Source organism: Chiloscyllium plagiosum, chromosome 1, assembly GCF_004010195.1.
Source record: "Chiloscyllium plagiosum isolate BGI_BamShark_2017 chromosome 1, ASM401019v2, whole genome shotgun sequence".
In the NCBI taxonomy this organism is placed as follows: Eukaryota; Metazoa; Chordata; class Chondrichthyes; order Orectolobiformes; family Hemiscylliidae; genus Chiloscyllium; species Chiloscyllium plagiosum.
Window position 1 is genome coordinate 132,764,871 of NC_057710.1, and position 23,614 is coordinate 132,788,484.

At 41.4% G+C, this 23,614-nt stretch overlaps 1 protein-coding gene across 26 annotated transcripts in view; it reads left to right on the forward strand.

The window, feature by feature from the left end:
• The window catches only part of LOC122553361 (calcium/calmodulin-dependent protein kinase type II subunit delta), a 321,729-nt gene that overhangs the window by 205,887 nt on the left and 92,228 nt on the right, over window positions 1–23,614 (forward strand). For all 26 annotated transcript variants that reach the window (XM_043697118.1, XM_043697063.1, XM_043697100.1 and 23 more), the window contains exon 5: window positions 9,568–9,633. In XM_043697118.1, coding sequence (XP_043553053.1) covers window positions 9,568–9,633 — 66 coding nt within the window. The remainder of the gene's footprint in view (window positions 1–9,567; window positions 9,634–23,614) is intronic.

The window sequence follows — 23,614 nt, forward strand, 5'->3', positions numbered from 1 at the left end:
CTTGCAATCTTCTTGCCGACCTCTCCGCCCCCACCCCCTCTCCGGCCTATCACCCTCACCTCCTTCCACCTATCGTATTCCCAGCCCCCCCCGCCACCTTTTATCTCAGCCCGCTTGGCACACCAGCTTCATTCTTGAACAAGGGCTTATGTCCGAAACGTCGATTCACCTGCCCCTCGGATGCTGCCTGGCCTGCTGCGCTTTTCCAGTACCACACTTTTCAACTCTGGTCTCCAGCATCTGCAGTCCTCACTTTCTCCCTTTCAAAGATATGGCATACCATGCTGAATGGCTTTCATGTTCGGCTGCATGATTCTGTGAAAAGGGTCAACTAGCAGAATGAAGAACTGGTGATCAGTGGATGACCTAAATGATACCTATATTAGTATATGCAGTAAAATTCTGATACAGAACAGAAACATTTTAAACAAATATCTCCCTGGTAATAGACACTGAATTTGCAAAGCAACAATATAGGCTGTAATATTTTTTAGAAAGTGAGATTATAATATATATAATGGGAGACATGAGGACTCCTAGATTTCCAAGCATGGAAAAAGAGTAAAGTCTTGATACAACAGTGAAATGCATATCATACAAGAACAAGGAGCAAGTGGAGGCCATTTGGCCCCTCAATCCTGTTCTGCACAGCTGATCTGATTATGGCCTACACTCCATTTTCCTCTGTCTACCTTGTCAAAGGAGAATGCTTCTAACTCAGCCTTGAATATATTCAAAGGCATTGTCTCTGTTGCTCTCTGGGGAAGAAAATTTAGAGGCTAATGACCTGTAAGAGGAAAAAAAATTCTCATCTTAGTCTTTGGTGGGAGTCCTTTTTTTTTCACAAACTGAATCCTTTCATACTCGATTCCTCAGTGGTGAATGGCTGCTCAATTTCCATCCTATCAAGTCATCCCAGGCTGTCCTGTATTTCAATAAGATCACTTCTTGTTCCTTCACATTCCAACTGGGTGTAGATTCAGTTTTCCCACCTAAGATACCTACTTCATCCTGGCAATCTGTCAAGTGTATTTCTAGGGAGACGCTGGGACTATTTTCCCTGGAGCATCAGAGGCTGAGGCTTATAAAGGTTTGTAAAGTCATGAGGGGAATGGATAGGGTGAATAGCCAAGTTCTTTTTCCTAGGGTAGGGGAGTCCAAAACTAGAGGGTATGGGCTTAAGATGAGGGAAAAGAGTTAATAGAGATCTGAGGGACCTGAGGGTCACCTTTTCATGCAGAGTGAACGCGTTTGGAATGAACTGCCAGCAGAAGCGGTGGAAGCTGGTACAATTGCAACATTTCAAAGGCGTTAGGGTGGGTACGTGAAAAGGAAAGATTTAGAATGATATGGGCCAAATGCTGGCAAATGGGACTAGATTAATGTAGGACATGTAGTCAGCATAGACACCAAAGGGCCTGTTTCTGTGCTGTATTCTGTATGACTCATTGACTCTGTCTTTGCAGTAGAAGATACCAGCAGTTTACCAGAGAGTCAGGGTGGGAACTGAGTGTAGTTGCTGTCACTAAGGAGAAGGTACTGGGAAGTTGAAAATCTGAAGGCAGATAAATCACCTGGAACAGATGGTCTGCACTCCAAACATCAGAAGGAGATAGCTGAGGAGACTGTAGAAGTGATGGTGATCTTACAAGAATTATGAGTCAGAAGTAATGGAGGACTGAAAAATGGTTGATGTAACACCCCCGTTTAAGAAGGGAGAGAAGCAGAAGACAGGGAATTCTAGGTGGGTTAGCCTGACCTCAGTGCATTGGTAAGATTTGAGAGTCAATTATTAAGAGTGAGATTGTAGAGTACTTGAAACTTCATGATAAAATAGGGCTGAGTCAGCACAACTTCATCAAAGTGAGGTCATGCCTGACAAATCTGTTAGAATTCTTTGAGGACATAACAACCAAGTTAGTCAAAGGAGATCCAGTGGACGAGATCTATTTGCATTTCCAAAAGGCCTTTAGCAAGGTGACTCAGAAGGCTGCTAAGTAATCTAAGAGCCATGGTGTTAGGGGTGTGGGACTGGCATGGATACCAGATTGGCTGATTAGCAGGAGGCAGAGAGAACGGATAATGCAGCCAGTGACTAGTGACGTTCCACAGGGGTCCTTGTGGGACCAGAACTATTCCTGTTATACATGAACAATGTGGAACTGAGGGCATTGTTGCTAAGTTTGCAGATGACTTACATTCTAGACACCAAAGAATGTGTCTAGAATAGGATAGGTGGAGAGGCTGGTAGTGTTGAGGAGGTGAGAAGGCCGCAGAAGAACTTGGACAGGCTAAGTAAATGGGCAAAGAAGTAGCAGATGGAATGCAATGTGAGAAGGTGCGAGGCACTTTGGTAAGAAGAATAGAGGCATAGACTATTTTCTAAATGGGGAAAGGCTTTGGAAATCTAAAGCATAGAGAGACTTAGGAATATTTAGTGCAGGATTTTCTTAGGGATATAGGTTTGCTTGCTGCGCTGAAAGGTTCATTTCCAGATGATTCGTTACCTTACTAGGTAACATCTTCAGTGGGCCTCATGCAAAGCAATGCGGAAAATTCCTGCTTTCTATTTATATGTTTGGGTTTCTTTGGGTTGGTGATGACATTTTCTGTGGTGAAGTCACTTCCTGTTCCTTTTTCTCAGTGGATGGTAGATGGGGTCTAACTTGATGTGTTTGTTAATTGAGTTCCATTTGGAATGCCATGCTTCTAGGAATTCTCGTGCATGTCTTTGTTTGGCTTGTCCTAGGATGGATGTATTGTCCCAGTCGAAGTGGTGTCCTTCCTCATCCGTATGTGAGGATACTAGTGAGAGAGGGTCATGTCTTTTTGTGGTGAGTTGGTGTTCATGTATCCTGGTGGCTAGTTTTCTGCCTGTGTGTCCAATGTAGTGTTTGTTAAAGTCCTTGCACTGTATTTTGTAAATGACGTTAGTTTTGCTCATTGTCTGTATAGGGTCTTTCAAGTTCATTAACTGCTGTTTTAGTGTGTTGGTGGATTTGTGGGCTACCATGATGCCAAGGGATCTGAGTAGTCTGGCAGTCATTTCCGTGATGTCTTTGTAGAGGAGAGTGGCTAGGGTTTCTGGATGTGTTTTGTCTGCTTGCTTGAATTTGTTGCTGAGAAATTGGCAGACTGTGTTCATTGGGTGCCCATTATTTTTGAATACATGGTATAGGCGATTTTCCTCTGCTCTGCATAGTACCTCTGTGCTGCAGTGTGTGTTGGATCATTGATATAATGTTCTGATGTAGCTTTGTTTGTGGGTGTTGGGGATGATTGCTTCTGTAGTTCGATATTTGGTCTGTATGTGTTGTTTTCCTGTAGATGCTGGTTTGAAGTTCCCCATTGGCTGTTCGCTCTAATGTAGCATCTAGGAATGGCAGTTTGTTGTTGTTTTCCTCATCTTTAGTGAATTTTATGCCAGTAAGGGTATTATTGATGGTCTTGAAGGTTTCCTCTAACTTGTTTTGTTAAGTGATGACAAAGGTGTCATCCACGCAGCGGACCCGGAGTTTGGATGGTTGGCAGAGCTGTTTGCTCAAGTCTCTGCGTTACTGCCTCTGCTGAGAACCCTGATATTGGAGATTCTCAAAACTCGCTAATTCTCTTCGGGGTAATGTGCAGTCTCAGTTGGTAATTAGGAAGGGAAACACAATGTTAACATGCATTTCAGGAGGGCTAGAATGTAAGTACAGAAATGTGCAGCTGAGGCTGTACAAAACTCTGGTCAGACCTCATTTGAAATATTGAAAGCTGTTTTGGGTCCCATATCTAAAGAAGGATGTGCTGGCATTGGACGACGTCCAGAAGAGTTTACAAGAATGATCCCAGTGATGAAGGGCTCGTCATATGAGCGGTCAAGGACTCTGGACCTGTATATAGTGGAGTTTAGAAGGATGATGGGGATCTCCTGGCTCTTACAGAATACTGAGAGACCTGGATGGAGTGAACATGGAGAAGATGTTTCCACTAATAGGAGAGACAAGGGCATTACCTCAGAATGAAGGGATGACCCTTTAGAACTAAGTTGAGGAGGAATTTCTTCAGGATAGTGTAGTGAATCTGTAGTACTCATTGCTGCAGAAAGCTGTGGAGGCCAAATCATTGCGTGTATTTAAGACATAGATAGGTTCTTGATTGGTGATGTGATCAAAGGGGATTGAGAAACAGGTCAGCCATGATTAAATGCCAGAGCAGACTTGATGGACCAAATGGGCCAGTTCTGATCTACCTTATGGTCTTATGGTTGTATTGAATGCAGGTACAGTGAGTAAAATGGTCCACTTAGATGTACCACATAGTGAATGCATCAGTACCAGAAGAAGCAGAGTCCCAGCCTGTTGCCAATTCAGAATGGTCAGCACCCATGTGCTGAATCAGTCACGATATCACAGCATTCAAAACTGGTGTGCGCCCATTTGATTGGTAAAAGACCTCCAGAGAATGTACCTTTACTGATTTGACCAAGCTGGGAATTTACGCAGGAACACAATTCTACACTTTATTTCTAAAAAAGTGCAAAGTTAGCAATCAGCCTGCTGTAGAAATAAATTGTATATTTTCAGAAGATGTAACTAGATGTAATGCAAACATAAGATATAATTTAGTGGTTGCAATGTTAAACCATATGTTAAGAATTCAATTGCTACCAGATTTAAGAAGAGTCTCAATGTTGTTATGGTGCAGAAGGATACTATTTGAACATGCCCCAGTTGACTGAGAATTTTGGCTTAATGTCAATCGTCTGCATTTTCCCTTCATCCTGTATATTATTTCTATTTAAGTAATCATCCATTGCCCTTTTGAATGCCTCAATTTAACCTGATTCCACCTTATTTCCAGGTAGTGCATTCCAGATCCTGACTACTTGTCTGTGTGAAAAAGTGTTTTCTCATTTTGTGCTTGCTTCTTTTGCAACATACTTTATATCTGTCGTCTCTAGTTCTCATCCTCTTACCAGAGTAGACCGTTCCTCCCTATCCATTCTGTCCAGACTCCTCCTCATTTTGAAAACTTCTATAAGATCTCCTCTAAGCCTTCTCCCATCCATCTTCAACTGACTCATCCCTGGAACCATTTTTGTAAAACTCTTCTGAACGTTCTCTAGTGTATCCACATTCTTCTTAAAGTGTGGCATCCAGAACTTTACACAATACTCCAGCTGATCATTCCATATACATTTAATATCATCTCCCTGGTCTCCACCCATATTTATAAAGCCTAGAGTAACATGTGCTTTATTAACACTCTCTCCCTGTCCTGCTGTTTGAAATGATTTCTCAATCTATATCCCCAGGCCTCTGCTCCTGCCCACAGCTTTTAGATTTGAGTGCTTCATTTTACACAGTCTCTGGAGTGCATCACATCACACTTTTCTGCAATGAATTTAAGCTGCCACCTATTCATCAACTTTTCCAGTTTGTCAGTTTCCCTTTTGAAGTTTCACATTGCCCTCCTCACTGTTTACAAAGCGCCCAAGTTTTACATCGTCTGCCATCTTTGAGATTGTCCTATGCACATCAAGATAGCAATTATTTATATGTCGGAAAAGACAAAACTCCCAACAGTCTTCTAAGGGGAGCTCTATTGCAATCTTGCCTCAAGCCTAAAAAATAACCATTCACTGTTAGTCGCTGTTTCTGATCCCTCTGCCAATTTTGATTCCATGTGGCTCCTGTACATTTTATCCCATACACTGTAAGTTTCCTCAGAGAGATCTCATGTAATTTTATGTCCAATACATATGAGAAGTACATGGACACCACATCAACAACATTGCACTCCTCAGTCTTTGGTGCCTCTAATTAAAGCTGCTGCAGGTTATTTAGGCATGGTTTTGTATGATTATTGTTTCTATCACAAGAAGAATTATTTTGAGAAGTTTCCTCACGTCTGAACTTAAGCTGACTGGTCTGTAATTACTGGGCTTATCTTTACAACTGTTTTTAAACAAGGACATAATTCTTGCAATTCTCAAGCCCTCTGTTGCCAGTCTTCAGTCCAGAAAAGATTGAGAGATTTGATCAGTGCATCTACAAGTTCCTGTTCCTAGAATATATAGGTGCTTGGATGTATCTCATCTAGCCGTGACGTCTTGTCAATTTTAAGTACTGGCAACTTATTCAGTGTTCTTCTTTATAATTTTAAACCGTTCTAATGGTTATGTTTCCTTTGTCTCCGTGTCCTGAAAGGAGCTGCCTTATAAGTAAAGATACAAAGTATTCATTCCACACTTCTGACATGTCTCCTGCCTTCATGTGTGAATCCCTATTACTATTACAAATGGGCACTATTTGTCCTTTTATCACAATTACTATTTATGTACCTGGAGAGGATTTGGGGATTTCACTGTTAAATCTTTTTTCATCTATCCTCCTTTCTCTGATTTGATTTTTCACCTCCCTCTGTATTCAGTATGATTCTCCATTGCAATTTGTCTTGACACCTATCATGAACACATTACTTCTTCTTTAACTTATTGTCAGTCTCCATTATCCAGTGAACTCAGAATTCAAGGAAATGTGCCCAAACCAGATGGGTGGCATGGTGGCACAGTGGTTAGCACTGCAGCCTCACAGCGCCAGAGACCCGGGTTCAATTCCTGCCTCAGGAATGTGTGGAGTTTGCACATTCTCCCCGTGTCTGCGTGAGTTTCCTCCAGGTGCTCCGGTTTCCTCCCACAATCCAAAAATGTGCAGGTTAGGTGAATTGGCCATGCTAAATTGCCCGTAGTGTTAGGTAAGGGGTAAATGTAGGGGAATGGGTCTGGGTGGGTTGTGCTTCGGCGGGTCGGTGTGGACTTGTTGGGCCGAAGGGCCTGTTTCCACACTCTAAGTAATCTAATCTAATCTAGTCATAACTACTCTAACTGTTTTTCCCACCATTCTACCATTTCAGTCTATCTGGCCCAGCTCCATTTCTTGTCCCATTGAAGTTGGCATTTTCTGTAAGTGAATTGCTGAAGAAAGTTTTTTAAAAAATAATCCAGTAGCAGGATGGTCAGCAACATACGCTCATTATGTTGAAGCAAGGGATGTCAGAATATTTTGTTATCAGCACTGTGACCTCAGAAGGCAACGGCATTAGAAGTGGATGTGGCCTAAGCCAGTTAGATTTAGTTTAAAGGGTCAGTCACTAGAAAAAAGGAATTAGTCCCATATGGAATGAGAAGCTGTCCCCTTTGCTGCCCAGATTTCACACCAGCTTATTTGGGATTGAGTTCATGGTTGAGACAGATCAGAAACTGGAGAAAATCTCTTACAATGGGACAACACTACCATTATAGGGCAAGCCAAACAAAGAACAGCCAGGGAATTCCTAGAAACATGGCACTCATCCACAAACTCCATCAACAAACACATCGACCTGGACCCAATATACCGGCCACTACAGCGGACAGCTGAAACTGACAACCGGAAGCGGCAGGGACAGGCCACTATAAGTGCCGGAGGAAACACCACAGAAGCGCTTCACAGGAGGCTCCCAAGCACTGAGGATGTCACCTAGACAGGGGATGAAACGTTTGCAACAAAAACTTCCAGCTCGGCGAACAGAACCACAACAACAAAATCTCTTACAAGTATGCCTCCCTTGACCCCAGAGGTTACTCATCAAGATTCCTATCAGGCACTCAAAGTAGGTTGCTCATTTTGGGATATTGTGAGGCAAAACATTCAATGTCCCGTAAATGAAGTCTAGCTCGAAGGATACCTACTCCATGTGCTTCAGTCAAAACAAGAGAGAGGAACTCCAGAGGGCAGCTTCTCAAGACCCCATATCCCAAGCACTATGGTAGATCATTAAAGATGGTTGGCCCAAGACTATCCAGTGGATGGGAGAACAAGATGAGATGGATTTGTCCAGTGGAGTACTCTTCAAAGGACACCAAGCATTCCTGCAGACAACACTTCAGCCTGATGTACCTGATCAGCTCCATCAGAAACATATCAGAATAAAGGCGGCAAGATGAATTTTCACATTAGCCCAGCCTCAGCAAGGATGTCAACTTAGTACTTAAAATATTTGCAGTGTGAACCAGGAACACCAAGCTAATCGCTCGACAACCACATAGCATACAATCTCCTAGTTGTCCACTTCTGGTAATGTCCCTACCTCTGAGCCAGACAGCCTAGTTTCAAGTCCTGTCTACTTCATAAGTGTGTTATAACACATCTGAGCAGGTTGATTTTAAATATCTGTTAGAATCTGCTCGTGACTGACCGGCACTCCAAATTTCCAATTTTTCAGTAGCTTAGGGATGAATTAAATGCAGCAGCAGCTGCCAGAATTGCTGGCATCATATTTAGTCTTTTTGGTTCCTTGACAGTGGTGGTGTTGGACAATGGTTCACCTTACATCAGCAAATCATTCCAAGAATTGTGTAAGCAATAGCCTGTCAACCACGTTACACCATCACCTTGATATCATCATTCCAATTCTCTATTAAACCTTCTTAATGATTTTCCTGAGTTTTTGTTTAATTATACTTCCACCTCCTTGCTCAGACTATTTGTTTTGTAAACTGCAAATGAATCTTACACAGATTGTGTATCTATTCTAGGCAGCTTTTACTTCTGTAATAAAACTAGCTCACCCACTTAGAAGTCAAGTAAATTGTCAATGCAACTTATCCAAGCATGTATAATGATTGTTAAATGTTAATTCCCATAACATTCATGAAGAATTTTCTGTCCTTAACAATCTAGAAAGGATAAGCAAAACACTTCCAATTATAGCTACTTTGAGTGATGAGTTTGTTCCGGTACATAGCATCCTTAATCTCATAAAGAAATTTATAGCAGCTAGTCATTGGCAACATTTTTTGTTCTGGTATTCCTCTCGCTGTCTTCTCATGATATTGACATAAATATCCTTTATTGTTTGGGGAATGTTCACAGCAGCCACTGTATTCCATTGAGCTATGCAACTTAGATGAGAACCACACCCTCTAATTCAATCGATTAATTGAGTCAAAATCAAATAAGGATTCAGAAGATGCTGGAGATCTGAATCAAAAGCTAAAATTGCTGGCAAAATCTAGCAGGCCTCTCAACAGTTGTGGTAAGAAAGCAGAGTTAATATTTATAGTCCGGTAACTGTTCAACATAACTATGTTCACCAAAGTCACTGGTAATTCTACTTTCTTCCCACAGATACTGCCAAACCAACTGAGTTTCATCAGCAATTTTTACTTTTGCTATTAGTTGAGCCACAGTTATGTTATATGGTGTAAAACTGCATAGAAGTAAATAAATACTCACAATAACAATTTCATATCTGATACCAGTTGTATTTTACTAAAGCAATGCTTGATTAAACATAAAACATTTTGACCATGCTTATTACACATAAAAGATCTCAAATGAATATAAAATGAAGTTTTTGGTCGAATATCTTTATCCTTAAACCCTTTGAATGATAAACTACAGAGAAATGTTTGAAGAAGAATGCCTGTTTATTTTATTGCTTAATAGACAGAGTAAGCTGATGTAAGCCGAACAGTTTTGTTTTCCTCTTTTGGAAGCAATACTGATCAGTTGTATGCAATGTTTGTTGTCTTATTAGAGTGACTGGAGGAGAATTATTTGAAGATATTGTGGCCAGAGAATACTATAGTGAAGCAGATGCCAGGTAAGTGTTTCCATTTTATTGTGAGAGTAACCAGCCTGGAAATTCCTTAGATTTGCTCAGAGGAGTTTCTTGGCCCAGGTTGTGACATGATATCTACTCAGTTGCGTGTGAACCTTTCTCTTCAGTGACCAGTGATCAATCCTGTTGAAGTCAAATTTAACACAACAAAAACTTTTATTACTCTTTAATACAACATCGTTGTATGTAAATGCTGTGAAACATTGTTGCTATGACATAGCACCAATTTATTCGTTTTTTCTAAGGTAAAAACAATCTAGTTCTCCAGGCTTTGCGGCACATATGCCTGTGTTTTTTGAAAAAAATTGAATATTTTCCATTTCTGAATTTTTTTAAAGCGGTGACAGGGGAAGCCAAAGCACATTTAGAAATGATGCTGATTTTGTATGTGTTTGGGTTTTGAACTTTTATTTCAGAAATCAGAAACAATAATAACAAAAACAATTTTTAAAAATTCACATCTAGGGGAGAAAATTAAAAGCTATAAAAATTGTGGTAAACTAAATGATTTACTAATATATAATGTTGCACTTGAAATTGATAGTTGGCGAAAAACAAAAGTGCATTTAAAAATGGGATGGCAAATAAACTCTGGTCTAACAATTAATGTAAATGCATAATGTTCCTGAGTGATGTTTTCTGAAATGTTCTGTTGATATAGGGTAGATTTTCTGCTTTGATCACATTTAATGATCTGAATGCAAATTGTATCCATCTTGATAAAGGTTTCACCCCACCTAACTTTCCATTCAAATCATTTGCATGTTACTGAACGCAAAATCTGCTGTGTATCAATAGAATCATGCATTGTTTTGAGTATATTTTCAAAATAATTGGTTTAAAAATATTTTTAGATAAGATTAACCATGGTAACTGGAAGCAGTTTGATTAAGGCAGCTGAAAATAGCTATGTCACAAAAAATCAGCAGTTTAATCATAGTTGTCAGCGCACCATCTGTAAGTAACCTAATTTTAACTTACTACAAATGAGCTTTAAACGATATGCTAAGCTGGGTTCTCGTTACATTCATGTACAGTAATCAGTTAAACTTATTATCTTGAAAAAATACATCCTAAATATTTAAGTATGTTTTTTTGAAATCCTCGCCATCAAAGCACCATTTTTAAAATTTCAAGCCTTGTCAGTAGCTCACAAATAATTTTTAGAAAATCCCAATAGTGTTTAGGGGCCGTACCTGATCTTATGGATAGGATCATCTGCTAGCAGCATGGTTTTAAAACAAGTTTAAGTGATTGCAGAAACATATTTTTTTAATTATTGCAATTTGCTCCCAAAATTCAGCAATCAATAGGGGGAAAACAGGTTCAAGTTAGCATTCTAGATTATGGTTGATCAACCTCTTTGGATGAGGTGCCACATTTCAGTCTTTTCTCACTCAAGGGGGTAGGATGGTGAGTCTTGGTGCAACATCAAGCATGAACTTCAACTGAAAGGTGAGGTGTAAAGAATGCATTTTTCCAAAATGTTAAGCCAAAAAATAAGTCAATGCAATAAATTGATTTTTTTAAACAAATGTCTGATTAATAGAGATGACCATTAAAGGGGGCAAGTTAGACAGCTAACCAATAAAAGTTTAGGAAGCCAAGAGAGAGACTAAGTCTAGATCACCTCTGAATTGGTGAGAGGGTCTGGGGCCAATCTGTGTAGTTGGGCTGAACCCATCTTGAAGTACCCTCAAGTGATGCAACATCCAATGTGGCCTTAATATTAATGCATACACAAACGGGAAAAGAAGCTATTTGCATTTAGCCTGGCTGTTTCTCCTTGCCTGTCTGTGTTTGTGTGTCTCTGTCTCCCCATCCACACACAGATCGCTGCTCCCTGTGACTGTCACCCACTCCCTCCTCTCCCACTCCCTCTTACTGACATTCACTCCCCTCTGTCCTGCTGCATCTCCTGTTCTCCGTCACACTCTGTCTCTTTCCCCCCACCCGCTCCAGTTACCCCCTCGCGCTCTCCCCTTCTGCTGTTCCCCTCCTCACTCTCTCTCCCCTCCTCATGTTCCCCCTCTCGCTCTCTCTCTCTCTTCTCTCCTCATGTTCCCTCTCATTCGCGCTCTCCCCTCAATGTGCTCTCTCACCATAGACCCTGCTTCCACTGGCCTCCCTGTTCTACAGTTCCTCATTGACTCCCACTCTCCCTCTTTGCTCCAGCTCACTGATTCCAACTCCCCTGTCCCTGCTCCAGCTTGTTTCCATTCTCTCTTGCCCACTTGCCGTTCTCACTCTCGCCCTCACAATTGCTCCTTGTTCTCACTCACCTCCTCCACTCTTCCCCCTTTGCTTGCTGCCTTCTCCATCCTCATCCCTGCTTTCATTTCAGACTGCACACCGTACACATGCACATACACACTCTCACACATTATCTCGTGCACTCACTCCCTCGTGCGCGCGCTCTCACTCTCTTGCACTTGCTCTCTCCCTCACACTCTCACTCTCGCTCTTGCGCTCTCTCACTCAGGCCCCACGCCCCCACACATGGAGATATGCTATATTGGCATAAAGTCAACAATTTTAAAATAGCCCTAAATGGTAGACAATATTGTGCAGCCTTGTTTTTGAATCCATTTAATCTCATTTAATATTTTTCACACCATCAGGTAATATGTAAGTTCTCCCTTGCCCACAGGATAACATCCATTTGGTAATGTTCTAACTCACGTCCCCAATCTTCACATTGAATCTGTGGTTGTATTAACATGAGATGAGTAAACATTAGAAATCAAATCTTCAAACATTTTTACCTGTTTGATAAGTTATGGCAAACATTTCAGAAATGGAAACTACTTCAACTTTCTTGAGAACGTCAACATATTGCATTCCTGCTGTTTATATATTCTAGAATTTGTGCCTTTTAGTTTTATAGTTTATATTGAAATTATAGATAATGAATAATGAAATTTGTTGTAATTCAGTCCAGGAGGGCATAATTTCTTCATGGAGGATTCATCTTCCATTTCTTTTAATCCTCTTTCTAAATATCTAACTTCTAAATATCCATTTAGAGGGGACATCCATCATTTGTTCTTTAAGCTTAGAACTAGTTTATTGAATTGAGGTTGTGCCACTTTTTGTTAACCCTTTACATATTAATGAAAATGCCATCATTCAAACTGGGGAAACCCACGTCAACATTTCCAGCTTTAAGATTTCTCTGAGTATTATAATAGTAAGCCATGTGTGGAGTTACATACCAGGAGTTAACATCAAATGTAGTCTTCAGATGAATTAGTTTTCAAGGACTAAAAATTTCCATTTCAAACAAGCATGCTGTTTTGGAAAATATAGCGGGTGATCGATTCACAGGGGAATGTAGCACGAACAGGCAAGTTTCTGGTATTGAGACTAGCTCTAATGCAGTGAGGGGTACCTTGGGTTCCAAGAGATCAATTGTGTTAGGGGATACTCTACTCCGAGGTACAGACAGACGTTTCTGTGGCCAGCAGCGAAAAATCAGAATGGTATGTTGCTTCCCTGGTGTCAGGATCAGGGATGTAGTCATAGAGATGTATAGCATGGAAACAGACCCTTCGGTCCAACCCGTTCATGTCAACCAGATATCCCAACCCAATCTAGTACCACCTGCCAGCACCCGGCCCATATCCCTCCAAACCAATCCTATTCATATACCCATCCAAATGCATCTTAAATGTTGCAATTGTACCAGCCTCCACCACATCCTCTGGCAGCTCATTCCATACACGTACCACCCTCTGTGTGGAAAAAGTTGCCCCTTAGGTCTCTTTTATATCTTTACCCTCTCACCTTAAACCTATGCCGTCTAACTCTGGACTGTCCAACCCCAGGGAAAAGACATTGTCTATTTATCCTATCCATGCCCCTCATAATTTTGTAAACCTCTATAAGGTCACCCCTCAGCCTCCGACGCTCCAGGGAAATCAGTCCCAGCCTGTTCAGCCTCTCCCTGTAGCTCAGATCCTCCAACCCTGGGAACATCCTTGTAAATCTTTTCTGAACCCTTTCAGGTTTCACAACATCTTTCCGATAGGAAGGAGACCAGAATTGCACGCAATATTCCAACAGTGGCCTAACCAATGTATTGTACAGCTGCAACATAACCTCCCAACTCCTGTACTCCATACTCTGACCAATAAAATAAAGCATACCAAACGCTGCCTTCACTATCCTAATCTACCTGTGACTCCACTTTCAAGGAGCTATGAACCTGCATTCCAAGGTCTCTTTGTTCAGCAACACTCCCTAGGACCTTACCATTAAGTTTATAAGTCCTGCTAAGATTTGCTTTCCCAAAATGCAGCACCTCGCATTTATCGGAGTTAAACTCCATCTGCCACTTCTCAGGCCATTCGCCCATCTGGTCCAGATCCTGTTGTAATCTGAGATAACCCTCTTCGCTGTCCACTACACCTCCAATTTTGGTGTCATCTGCAAACTTACTAACTGTGTACCTCTTATGCTCACATCCAAATCATTTATGTAAACGACAAAAAGTAGAGGGCCCAGCACCGATTCTTGTGGCACTCCACTGGTCACAGGCCTCCAGTCTGAAAAACAACCCTCCACCAACACCCTCTGTCTTCTACCTTTAAGCCAGTTCTGTATCCAAATGGCTAGTTCTCCCTGTATTCCATGAGATCTAACCTTGCTAACCAGTCCTCCATGGGAAACCTTGAGAGGGTACAGAATATTCTCAATGGGAAGAGGGGCCAGCAAGAGGTCATTGTCCACATGGGAACCAATGACATAGGAAGGGAAAAGGTTGAGATTCTGAAGAGAGATAATTGAGAGTAGTAATATCTGGATTACTCCCGGTGCTACAAGCTAGTGAGGGCAAGATTAGGAGGATAGAGCAGATGAATGCACGGCTGAGGAGCTGGTGTACGGGAGAAGGATTCACATTTTTGGATCATTGGAATCTATTTTGGGGTAGAAGTGACCTGTACAAGAAGAACAGATTGCACCTAAAGTGGAAGGCGACTAACATACTGGCAGGGAGATTTGCTAGAACTGCTCGAGAGGGTTTAAACTAGTAAGTGGGGGGGTGGGGGGGAGAAACCCAGGCAGATAGTGTGGAAAGAGATCAATCTGAGACTGGTACAGTTAAGAACAGAAGCGAGTCAAACAGTCAGGGCAGGTAGGGACAAGGTAGGTCTAATAAATTAAACTGTATTTATTTCAATGGAAGGGGCCTAACTTGGAAGGCAGATCAACTCAGGGCATGGTTCGGAACATGGGACTGGGATATCATAGCAATTACAGAAACATGGCTCAGGGATGGGCAGGACTGGCAGCTTAATGTTCCAGGATACAAATGCTACAGGAAGGTTAGAAAAGGAGGCAAGAGAGGAGGGGGAATGGCATTTTTGATAAGGGATAGCATTACAACTGTGCTGAGGGAGGATATTCCCAAAAATACATCCAGGGAAGTTATTTGGGTGGAACTGAGAAATAAGAAAGGGATGATCATCTTATTGGGATTGTATTATAGACCCCCCTACAAACTTGTAAGGAAATCTCAGCTATCTGTAAGAATAATAGGGTGGTTATGGTAGGGGAATTTTAACTTTCCGAATATAGACTGGGACTGCCATAGTGTGAAGGGTTTAGATGGAGAGGAATTTGTAATGTGTGTACAAGAAGATTTTTGATTCAGTATGTTGATGTACATATTAGAGAAGGTGTAAAGCTTGACCTACTCTTGGGAAATAAGGCAGGGCAAATGACTCAGGTGTCAGTGGGGGAGCACTTTGGGGCCAGCGACCATAATTATATTAGTTTTAAAATAGTGATGGAAAAGGATAGACCAGATCTAAAAGTTGAAGTTCTAAATTGGAGAAAGCCCAATTTTGGCGGTATTAGTCAAGAACTTTCAAAAGCTGATCGGTGGCAGATTTTTGCAGGTAAAGGGACGGCTGGAAAATGGGAAGCCTTCAGAAATGAGATAACGGGAATCCGGAGAAAACATATTCCTGTCAGGGTGAAAGGAAAGGCTGGTAGGTGTAGGGAATGCTGGATGACTAAAGAAATTGAGAGTTTGGTTGAGGTATCAGGTATAGACAGGATAGATCGAGTGAATCCTAGGAGTATAAAGGCAGTAGAATTATACTTAAGAGGGAAATCAGGAGGGCAAAAAGGGGACATGAGATAGCTTTGGTAAATAGAATTCAAGAGAATCCAAAGAGTTTTTACAAATACATTAAGGACAAAAGAGTAACTAGGGAGAAAATAGGGCCCCTCAATGATCAGCAAGGCGGCCTTTGTGTGGAGCTGCAGAAAATGGGGCAGATACTAAACTAGTATTTTGCATCAGTATTTACTGTGGAAAAGGATATGGAAGATATAGACTGGAGGGAAATAGACGGTGACACCTTGAAAAATGTCCATATTACAGAGGAGGAAGTGCTGGATGTCTTGAAATGCATAAAGGTGGATAAATTCCCAGGACCTGATCAGGTGTACCCTAGAACTCTGTGGGAAGCTAGGGAGGTGATTGCTGGGACTCTTGTTGACTTACTTTTATCATCGATAGTCACAGGTGAGATGCTGGAAGACTGGAGGTTGGCTAACATGGTGCCACTGTTTAAGAAGGGTGGTAAAGAGAAGAGAAGCCAGGGAACTACAGACCAGTGAACCTGATGTAGTTGGTGGGCAAGTTGTTGGAGGGAATCCTGAGGGACAGGATGTACATGTATTTGGAAAGGCAAGGACTGATTCGGGATAGTCAACATGGCTTGGTGCGTGGGAAATCATGTCTCACAAACTTGATTGAGTTTTTTGATGAAGTAACAAAGAGGATTGATGAGGGCAGAGCGGTAGATGTGATTTATATGGACTTTAGTAAGGCGTTCGACAAGGTTCTCCATGGGAGACTGCTTAGCAAGGTTAGATCTCACTGAATACAGGGAGAACTAGCCATTTGGATACAGAACTGGCTCAAAGTAGAAGACAGAGGGTGGCGGTGGAGGGTTGTTTTTCAGTCTGGAGCCCTGTGACCAGTGGAGTGCCACAAGGATTGGTGCTGGGTCCTCTACTTTTTGTCATTTATTTTATATAAATGATTTGGATGCGAGCATAAGAGGTATAGTTAGTAAGTTTGCAGATGACACCAAAATTGGAGGTGTAGTGGACAGCGAAAAGGGTTACGTCAGATCACAACAGGATCTTGGTCAGATGGGCCAGTGGGCTGAGAAGTGACAGATGGAGTTTAATTCAGATAAATGCGAGGTGCTGTATTTTGGGAAAGCAAATCTTAGGACTTAATGGTAGGGTCCTAGAGAGTGTTGCTATACAAAGAGATCTTGGAGTGCAGGTTCATAGTTCCTTGAACGTGGAGTCGCAGGTAGATAGGATATTGAATAAGGCACTTGGTATGCTTTCCTTTATTGGTCAGAGTATTGAGTACAGGAGTTGGGAGGTTATGTTGCGGCTGTACAGGACATTGGTTAGGCCACTGTTGGAATATTGCGTGCAATTCTGGTCTCCTTCCTATCGGAAAGATGTTGTGAAACTTGAAAGGGTTCAGAAAAGATTTACAAGGATGTTGCCAGGGTTGGAGGATTTGAGCTATAGGGAGAGACTGAACAGGCTGGGACTGTTTTCCTTGGAGTGTCGGAGGCTGAGGGGGTGACCTTATAGAGGTTTACAAAATCATGAGAGCCATGGATAGGATAAATAGGCAAAAATCTTTTCCTTAGGGTCAGGGAGTCCAGAACTAAATGGCATAGGTTTAGGGTGAGAGGGTAAAGATATAAAAGAGAGCTAAGGGGCAACCTTTCCACACAGAGGGTGGTACGTGTATGGAATGAGCTACCAGAGGATGTGGTGGAGGTTGGTACAATTGCAACATTTAAAAGGCTTTGGATGGGCATATAAATTGAAAGGTTTTGGAGGGATATGGGCCGGGTGCTGGCAGATGGGACTAGATTGGGTTGGGATATCTGGTCGGCATGAACGGGTTGGATCGAAGGGTCTGTTTCCATGCTGTACATCTCTATGACTCTAAATAGCAAGATCAAAGTAAGACTTAGTTCCAGCTCAGTTTAATGCTATATACTGTTCCTTACTCTGATATTAGAGTTAGAAATTTGTATGCAAATGATCATATTGAATGCAGTCAGTGTAAGTTTGGCAAAGAATAGTTATACGTTCATGTGTGGTGGTGCTTTGAAAGGAAAGTTTATAGGGTGACAATGCAGGGAGTTTCTGTCACGGATATTCATATTAGATTTTACATTAGAAAAGTTGGCAAGAACTGTGCAGATGTGGTACTGCTTTCTCTACTAGTTATACAGGATTTTTAATTTTGAAAGCATAGTTTACATTCACACCAGCAGTAAACTGTTCTGATTGTTGTAATGATGTGGAGGAGCCGGTGTTGGACTGGGATTGACAAAGTTAAAAATCACACAACACCAAGTTATAGCCCAACAGGTTTATTTGGAAGCACTAGCTTTGAGTGCTGCTCCTTCATCAGGTAGCTAGTGGCGTAGGATCATATGACATAGAATTTATAGCAAATGATCATTAGTGTCATACAACTGATGTGATGTATTGAACAAATGTAGATTGCTGTTAAGTCTTTGATCTTTTAGAGTGGATTACAGGTTTTGATTCATTAATATGTAAATTTCAGGTCGTCTTTCGAGTCACATTCCCGGAATAACTTAAGGTTTTATAAAAAGAAGTCCCATCTCAGTTCAGACAATGCATTAAGGATGTGAGTTTAGAGTCTGTATGTATTCCAATCTTGAGTCAGATGGGTTTTATTTCCATCGTGGAAATTTGTAAAATGTCACATAGATTATAAAAAGTATTGATGCCTACAGATTGTGTGCTTTTTGAACACAACAGAATGTATTTAAAATACATTTCTGCAAATGCAAATTCACCCCATAGACTTGTGTGTATGTGTGTAATGGAGAGAGTGTGTGTCTGCCTGTGTGGGAGGGAGTGTTCGTGTGTGTTTGTGTGCATGTGTGATACTGTGTGCGCATGGTTGTGTGTGGGGGGAGGGTGCCTGTGTGCATGACAGCACACGTATGGAAAGAACACTACCTGCATGTTCCCTCCCAAAATATATCTTCTGGACATCAGTCATCAGAAAAGATGCACAGATTGTGATAGCAGTGTGTTATCGCTGAATGCAGACAAACATCTGACAGAGAATATGAAACCGATTCTGGGTGATGATGTCTTAGCATGGATTGAAAGCGTAGTGTTTAGATTATTAGTTATCTATGCAAAAGAATCAGGTGAGATAGTCACAGCTTTGCCTCTGAATCAGAACGACATGTACAGGATAAATTTAGAATGGCATCATGGTCAGCACAGATATGATGGCCCAAAGAGCCTGTTCCTGTGCTGTACTTTTGAGTTCTTGTCCAGGGGTTTGAGTGCAGAAACCAGAGCCGGTACGTCAGTATCGGACTGAGGTTTTCTTCCAGACAGATCCATCTGTGTGACAAAGTCGGTTGACCTCAAACATCGAGGAGAAAGTGAGGTCTGCAGATGCTGGAGATCAGAGCTGAAAATGTGTTGCTGGAAAAGCGCAGCAGGTCAGGCAGCATCCAGGGAACAGGAGAATTGACGTTTCGGGCATAATCCCTTCTTCAGGAATGAGGCTTCGGATTTGTTGTTGGTACTGGTTGTCCTGGTTGGGTCCAAGTTTTGTTGGTCGGAATGTAGTTCGGAGTCCGTGCGGGATCAGTCGGTTCCGTAGGCAGGTGCTGAGGAAGGAGATGTGGCTGTGGTAGCGAGTCTGTTTGAGAATGTGGCTGAAGAGGAGATGACCTGGGGGGGTGCAGTGAGAGAGGGACTCACTGAAATCTTTGTAGAGGGAGGAAGAGAGCTTCTTCAAGGAAGGCATCCTTGTAAGAGGATTTGCAGTAGGTTGAAATCCTGAAGAAGGGCTTATGCCCGAAACGTCGATTCTCCTGTTCCCTGGATGCTGCCTGACCTGCTGCGCTTTTCCAGCAACACATTTTCAGCTCTGACCTCAATCATCAACTACTTAATGTACTCCGAATTCTTTTCAGATCTGTAACTCTGTTAGTTTAGCTGCCTTTATCACTCTACCTCCCACTCAGTTAGTAGCAATAAACATCATCTGATCATGGTAATTTCTGCTTTTATCCATGTCCAATAAAGCTCTCCATTATTCAGGCTGCCTATTTGCCTTGTCCAGCAGCAGACTCGCTTCACAATGAGATCTCTCTTTAATCTTTCTTTCAGATGTCTGTTAGAAATCCCCTCTACTGTATGTGAACTTTTCTTCCAAAATGTATCTTTTGTGACAGTACTGAATCTGTGTTTTCTACTTCTCCACTCTTGTATCCCCTACTGCCAACTTATGGCTTTCACTTCTTGTGCTTTATCTGGAACATTTAGCCATTTTAAAAAAATTTCCCATTGATTTGCCTGCATATTCCACTATCGTGGTCACCCTCTGATCTTCCCCTGGCTCTTAAATGAACTGTGAACCCATTTTGGGCCAGCAATGTACACTTGAGATTATGCTTTCATGTTCTGCAATGGTACATATTCCTTGAGCTCTTGAATTCTGCTCCTTTGTTTGAGAGTTGTAGAACTCATTGATACTTCATCATCAATACCTTCTCCTGTGTTCTCAGAGTTGTAACTTATTTGCAATTACAGTATGATTCCCATGTTGTATGAGGAAAGTTTTTCTGGCATGTAACTTTTCCTGGCCCTGTTATAGTGAATCTGAAGTCTCCCTTGGATGGACTGATGTGTGTCAAAGCTCTCTTATTTTTTTCCTGATCACTGAGCATAAATTCAGGAAATGAAATCTGTTCTTGTGGTGTATAACGCATTTAGATGCAACAAAAGGTGCAAAACAAAATCGAGCTGATCCTTATTCCTCTGGATCATCATTGTAGTACCAGACAGTTTTAGGTTCAAGCCATACACTAACTTACAGTTTGGCTGATTTGCCAGCAATCATGAGTCTTTTATTCTCTGTATTATGGCAGAATTCCCATCATGTCTTCCAATGGGAGCTGGAAATGATTGTCTTCCTAAAATGATTCTTAGAGCAGTAGCCATTTGTTCAGAGAGTCATTACCATGAAATTGAATACCTTTCAAAATTAAAGTCTGCCCATGTGTGAAATTTGTGTGCGATCTAACAGTTTAAATGCCAACACAAACTCTAGAGTTTCAAGTATGAACTTCTTTAGCCTTTTATATAATCCCTCAAACTTCTCATTGCATTCTTCCATGGATTGATTGTCTATCATAATCAATTCATCAAGTATTGACCACAATTCAAAGACTCCCAATAAGTCATCCTTTTTATAAAATTTGTCAATAAACAGTTTTAAAATCTGCAATCCCACCTCAAGTGTCCCAAGTCAGTTACTTACAGTTCTGAAAGAATTTTCTTTCTAAAGTTATTCTTTTGTGGTTAGGACAAAGTCAAATCTATACCTTTGCTGCTTCTTTATTCGAGAAGTGATCCAAGTCCTTAACTGCACTTCATTCTTCCATTGCTCAAAAAGCTCCAATCCTGAAAACTCTGGTGGGTGATTATAGTTTGTAACCCGTGACATGATTTAGTAATTTCATTGGAAAATGCTACCGAGAGCTTTACTCAGATCAGAAACCGGTTGCCTTCTACTTTCATTATCTTCCCACTTGAAGAGATCAGGTCTGTCTTCTGTCACTGTGGTGAACAGACTGATTTCCATATGTTGAATTAGGCAGTAGATGATGTTTTGGAGATTTGCAAGTTTATTATAAGTCTGTAGTTTATTACAAATACCAGTTTCCTACTTTCCTTCTGGACCCTTTTTCAGTGTCTCGTAAGGGAAAAATCCTGTCCTTTTTTTTTGCTTTTACAACTTTTTGACAAACATTGGGGGATTGCACCAATTCTTTTTTTCTTTTATGGGATGTTGGCATCCTTGGCTAGGCCAGCATTTTTTGCTCAAACATAACTGTAAACTGGGCAGTTAATAATCAACTGCATTGCTTTGGGTCTGGAGTTAGAATAGGCCAGACTAAGGATGGCAGATTTCCTTCCCTGAAGGATATTACTGGACTTAATGGGTTTTAAAACAATTCACAGTCATTGCATGTTCACTATTATGCTAATCTTTCAATTCCTGATTTTTATTGAATTCAAATTTTATCATCTGCCATGGCGGGATTTGAACTCCTGTCACTGGAGCCTTGTCGTGTGGTTTCCTAGTCCAATAATATACCATTATGCCATTACCTCCTGGAGAAACCCAGCTGTTTCTTCCCCCATATATCTGGAAGAGCTATCACACACAACCAAACATCCTTGTTCAGTTTAAATGACGATCCTATTAAGGGGAGAACCCACCCTTTTGAGTAGAAAATTCAGTGAGCCATGGAGTGCTCATGAAACTGTGCCATCAGCAATGATTGGTGAAAGTGCATGTAAATGATTAGATGGTCACTTTAGTGATTTTTTTCTGTTCTGTCACAGTTTTCCATCCCATTCTCATTCTCATGTCTCCGTACTTCGGTGTCTGCATTCCTCTGAGGAAACTCAGCAAACTTCAATCATTTTCCTCATCAGTGCTTTTCAGTCCCTCAGCTTTTAGGTTAACAACTTCAGACTTTAGCAGTGTCTCACATTATTTTCTTTGACAGAAGGTGTGGGCAGTGCAGGACAGATGTATTATTGCACTGGGGTTTGGGGAACTGATGAATGCTTTTGTAGACCTCCCCAACCTATCAAAACGCTGCAACGTTTGTTTCAACCTGTTTTGTGTCTTCTGCCAGACTCTGGGGCCTTGGAAATTGCTTTGTCTTCCTGATTTTTTTTCATACTTTCCTTCCTACCTGTCCCCCTTTGGCCTATTAATGTACATACTCTGTTTCTTGGAAGATTCTTCTGTCCCTTGTTATTCCTTTGTTTATCTCTCAGCAATATCACTATTCCATTTAATTGCCCCCCACACTCTAACCAGACATTTTTTTGTTTTTTTTAGATTAGATTACCTACAGTGTGGAAACAGGCCCTTCGGCCCAACAAGTCCACACCGACCCGCCGAAGCGCAACCCACCCATACCCCTACATTTACCCCTTACCTAACACTACAGGCAATTTAGCATGGCCAATTCACCTGCCCAGCACATCTTTGGACTGTGGGAGGAAACCGGAGCACCCGGAGGAAACCCACGCAGACACGGGGAGAATGTGAAAACTCCACACAGTCAGTTGCCTGAGGCGGGATTTGAACCCAGGTCTCTGGTGCTGTGAGGCAGCAGTGCTATCCACTGTGCCACCGTGCCGCCCTAAGAATTTCAGAATTCTTTCATTGTGTTTTGTTTTATTTTATTTTAATTTGGTTTTCCTGTTATGCAAAAAATGCCTGTTTATCTTTAATAATTTCCAATCACAAGGAAGGATATTAAAATCTGGCATATTGATGTTACTGATGCGTGATGTGCTGAATATATTTCTGTTTTTCTACTTTGGCTTACAGATTTCCAGTAACTGCAAACTTTTTGCTTTTCGTTTTGTCGTTGATGCAAACCTATGAATCAGTCTTTACAGTAGTTGTGAATTTGCCAAGTTTAAGATTATGTTAAATTTGACTGAAAGGTAGCACTACAGTTAGAAAGTTGGAGATTCAAGTTTCAATCTGTAGACTTCAGCTTGTAATCTAGGCCGACAGCTCAGTATGAAGTGAGTTCTGCATAGTCAATCAAAGATACTGTATTTTAGATTAAGTTGAGGTCCTTTCCTTTGTCACAGCTGGAGGTAAAAGGTCCATAGTGGGATCTGAATAACAGGGACATTCTCTGCAGTGCCTTGGCCAATGTCAAGCAGGATCTTTGAAGCTACCTTATTACTATTTGTGGGAATTTACATGCAAAATTGCCCACTGGATAGATTGCAGTGATTACTTTTGGGGGGAGAAAAAGGTTATGATAAAATTCTTAAGGATGCTATAAGGTACTGC